The sequence below is a fragment of the Sapajus apella genome, unplaced genomic scaffold (genome assembly GCF_009761245.1).
Source record: "Sapajus apella isolate SASKATOON/1434 unplaced genomic scaffold, GSC_monkey_1.0 scaffold5327, whole genome shotgun sequence".
In the NCBI taxonomy this organism is placed as follows: Eukaryota; Metazoa; Chordata; class Mammalia; order Primates; family Cebidae; genus Sapajus; species Sapajus apella.
This window is the reverse complement of record NW_022442251.1, coordinates 645-4,547: the sequence shown is the minus strand read 5'-3', so window position 1 is coordinate 4,547 and position 3,903 is coordinate 645. Positions and strand designations below refer to the sequence as shown.

Below are 3,903 nucleotides of genomic sequence, written 5' to 3'. Positions count from 1 at the left end.
TAAAAATAAAAAAAAAATTTAGCTAGATGTGGTGGCAGGTGGCTGTAGCCCCAGCTACTAAGGAGGCTAAGGCTGAAGGATTGCTTGAACTCAGGAGGTGGAGGTTGCAGTGAGCTGAGATTGCACCACTGCACTGCAGCCTCGGTGACACAGTGAGACTCTTGTCTCAAAAAAATAAAATATAAAAAATTAGCTGGCCATGGTGGCATATGCCTGTGATCTCAGCTACTTGGGAGGCTGACGCAGGAGGATCGCTTGAGTCTGGGAGGTTGAGGCTGGAGTGAGTTATAATCCTGCCACTGCACTCCAGCCTGGGTGACAAGCAAGACGCCGTTATTCATTCATTCATTCATTAACTCACACATACATACATAAAACAAAAAGGAGATAACTGTAGGTAGAATACGTTGTAAGAAGTCCAGTTTTGGAGATACTGAGTAAGCAATTCCTTATATGAGCCTGGAGTTGGAGCAGGGAAAAAAGCCTAAATTGGAGACAGAAATTTGAAACTAATAAACATAGAAATGGCATTTAAAGTCATTAGCTGTTTAAGATTACCAAGAAATGGATAAAAACAGAGAAGAGAAGGATAAAAACCCAAAGCCTAAGCTCTGATGTACCTTAACAATAAAAGAGCTGAGAAAATAATCAAAATCAACAATCTTGTTTGGACCAATGGGGAAAATGTATTAGGACAGCTTATAGGAATTCCAATCATACACAAAGTAAGTATGTCACCAAGGAATCTCTAACTCCTGTCAGACATCCAATACATGTGTAAATTGGGTTACAAATTGAGCTTGGATGAAGACAGATTTAATAAGATTCAGTGAAACAGAATTATATTACTAGAAAAATAACTCTAGAGTTTAATTACATTGATGGTATGTTTAAAAATCTTATTTACCTGTAAAAGGAAATGTGTTTTTCAACTTAAGAAGATCTATAGTTATACACATATGAATACTCACTGGACAAGTTATAATGTTACTTTATATACTAGAAAGATGCTTGCATTATTTTTACCTAATGAGCAGTTGCTTTGCATTCTCCCATCTGTTGAACAACGCAACATGGTGCCAACCACACGGCCTCCCACGACAATGACACGTACATCCCGTCCATGAGACTCCTTAACATACTTCTGGAACAGGTATGGCGCTTCATGGCGAATAAGATGGCTTAGATCAGCCAAATGGTGCTTATCTCGAGCCAAGAAAACAGCTTTACCTATATGATTTAAAAGAATAAAAGTACACATTAAGTCATTAATTGTGGGCAGATGATACCTATTATCTCAATCTTCTTGTATCCCAATCTGCTCTTTAAGAACCAATTATACTTTATTTTTAAAGTTTTCCTTGTTAGAACTGTTTTAACAGTGAAATAGCACAAAAATATATAAAAAGGTAAATAATCTCCTTTTATCACTCCTCAAGCTCTTTCATGACAAACTAAAATTTATTTTGATACATGTTGTGAGACAGGGGTCTAGATTTATACTTCTCCAGGTTAGCCAGTAATGTCAACCTTATTCACTAGCAAAATTTTCTCTCTGAATTGAAACATATGTGTGATATATTACTATACAATTTATTAATATATTATATTAGAATATAGCAATATAGCAGTATGTTACTTCAATTTATTTCTGAATTCTCACGCCTGTTCCGCTGCTCTGTTTTTGTGCCAACGGAAGTGGCTGTTTTTAATATATGGTTCTAAATTCCTCCCATGGTAGGGAAGGAAAAGGAGGGATACTAAATCTGTCACTATTGGCCGAATCTAGGAGGGCTTGTGATTGCTCAAAAAAAGACAATATAGCAGAAGTAATTCTATTATGACTTCTGAGGGTAGATCATAAAAGTCATTTAGGTTCTTTTTTCACTGTAGCATTCACTGTAGGAGGCCTGAGACTCTCGGCTGCCCTACTGGAGAAGCCAAATATAAAAAATCCAGTCTGTACCCGTCAACAGTTCCAGCTGAACTCTGATCCAGCTATCCCTGCCAAAACACAAAAGTATGTCACTGTACTCAGATTTATGTATCATTTTATGCCTTAAAATTCTACCTTAGGCTGGGCATGGTGGCTCATGCCTGTAATCCCAGCACTTTGGGAGACTGAGGCGGGTGAATCACCTGAGGTCAGGAGTTCAAGACCAGCCTGGCCAACATGGTGAAATCTCATCTCTACTAAGAATACACACACGCGCGCGCACACACACGCTCAAATTAGCTGGGTGTAGTGGTGGACACCTGTAATCCCAGCTACTTGGGAGGCTGAGGCAGGAAAACTACTTGAACCCTGGAGACAGAGGTTGCAGTGAGCCGAAATAGCGCCACTGCACTACAGCCTGGGCGGCAAGAGCAAAACTTCATCTCAAAGAAAGAAAGAAATTCTACCTTAATCCAAAGTCATTAAGATATTTTCATACGCCATCTTACAAAGTTTTATAGTTTAACCTTATTCATTTAAGTCCTCAAACTACATATATTTAGACGGGGATGACTGGAGTTAGTGATCTAAGATCCTATATTGTTTCTTTGCTTTTTTTAGACAGAGACTGGCTCTATCGCCCAGGCAGGAGTACAGAGGCGTGATCTCAGCTCACTGCAACCTCTGCCTCCTGGATCCAAGCAATTCTCCTACCTCTGAGTAGCTGAGATTACAGGCATATGCCACCATGTCTGGCTAATTTTTGTATTTTTAGTACAGATGAGGTTTCACCACATTGGCCAGCTGGTCTTGAACTCCTGACCTCAGGTGGTCTGCCGGTGTCAGCCTCCCAAAGTGCTGGAATTACAGGGGGTACTTACATTGCTGAGGAGGAAGATACAGACATTAACTTGAGACTCAGTCTAAGTATGTATGTTAAAATCTGTAGATAACCACTAAACAGAAATAGCTTCTAGTCAAACTGAACAACTCATAGCCTTTTGTAAGCCTGAAGTATCATGCACCTAACAATTTCCCTCTAAGTATTCTTCAAAGTCACTCATATTAATAAGTATAATTTCAAAACTATATACATTATCAATAACTCATACCCACCTCTATGACCCCGCGTATTCTTTACTACCATTGGGAACTCCAGTACTTCTGCTTCATCAATCATTTTAGCAAAATTTTCATGGCCACCTGGTTTAAGCAATAAAAAAATTTAAGAAAAACAGCAGAAGTATTTTGTAATCATTTTTATCTGAAAATCACTTCTATAAGATATTCTTTCCTGCCTGTAAATTTATCCTATTAAACTATGAGTGGTTAACCATTTAGGCTATGCATGCTTCTTAGTGGGCTCACCATAAGAGAAAGTGTCTGGCAGAGGAACACCACGGCCAGCCAACTCTTGAAATGTCCAGAACTTATTAACGCAGTTCAGGATGGCTTGAGGTCGGTTCATCAACCGGCATCCCATCTTCTCTAGATGGCGCAAAACAGTAATGTCACTATCACTTTGCACCCACGGGGTTGGTACTCTGACTACTACAACTTGTGGGTAGGCAGTGATTAGCTCTCCATTGATCCGTAGACCTGAAATATATAAAAACAAGGCCAAAACCATTAGAGGAAAATAGAGCAACAGTAATATGCCAAAGTTTGTATCACAAAGTTAAATGAACTATTTTATTAATATTAAATTTGGATAGAGATATTCCTCCGTAAGAAACAAGGAAAATTAGAAAAATATTTGCAGTGATTAAACTATAGTACCCACTAGAATGAATTAGCACACAGCCATTAAAAATAATGTCATAAACACGTAAGTTCAGAGACGAACAAATGCCCAGATACATAATATCGAGTTTTTATTTTAAACAGCAAATCTGACAAAAAGTTTTATTTGTGCATACACACAAAAGATATCTAAGCAGGTGGGCACAGTGGCTCATGTCTGTAAT

At 38.5% G+C, this 3,903-nt stretch overlaps 1 protein-coding gene across 1 annotated transcript; it reads right to left on the bottom strand.

Moving 5' to 3' along the window:
* Positions 1–329: 329 nt before the first annotated feature.
* On the bottom strand, positions 330–3,581 carry LOC116547891 (beta-citrylglutamate synthase B-like). The gene is made up of 3 exons (XM_032273657.1): positions 3,305–3,581; positions 3,053–3,139; positions 330–1,230 (listed from the first exon to the last, which is right to left on the bottom strand). Exons 1-3 carry the CDS (start codon positions 3,564–3,566, stop codon positions 980–982), a joined length of 600 nt encoding a protein of 199 aa, XP_032129548.1. The 5' UTR covers positions 3,567–3,581; the 3' UTR covers positions 330–979.
* Between the last annotated feature and the right edge of the window lie 322 nt (positions 3,582–3,903).

Excerpts from the sequence above, each read along its gene's own strand:
- LOC116547891 (XM_032273657.1), bottom strand. The coding sequence starts at position 3,566 with ATGGTTTTGGCCTTGTTTTTATATATTTCAGGTCTACGGATCAATGGA. Across the intron at positions 3,140-3,304 it reads GCCAGACACTTTCTCTTATG|GTGGCCATGAAAATTTTGCT; the intron begins GTGAGCCCACTA and ends TGCTTAAACCAG. Across the intron at positions 1,231-3,052 it reads GAATACGCGGGGTCATAGAG|GTAAAGCTGTTTTCTTGGCT; the intron begins GTGGGTATGAGT and ends TAAATCATATAG.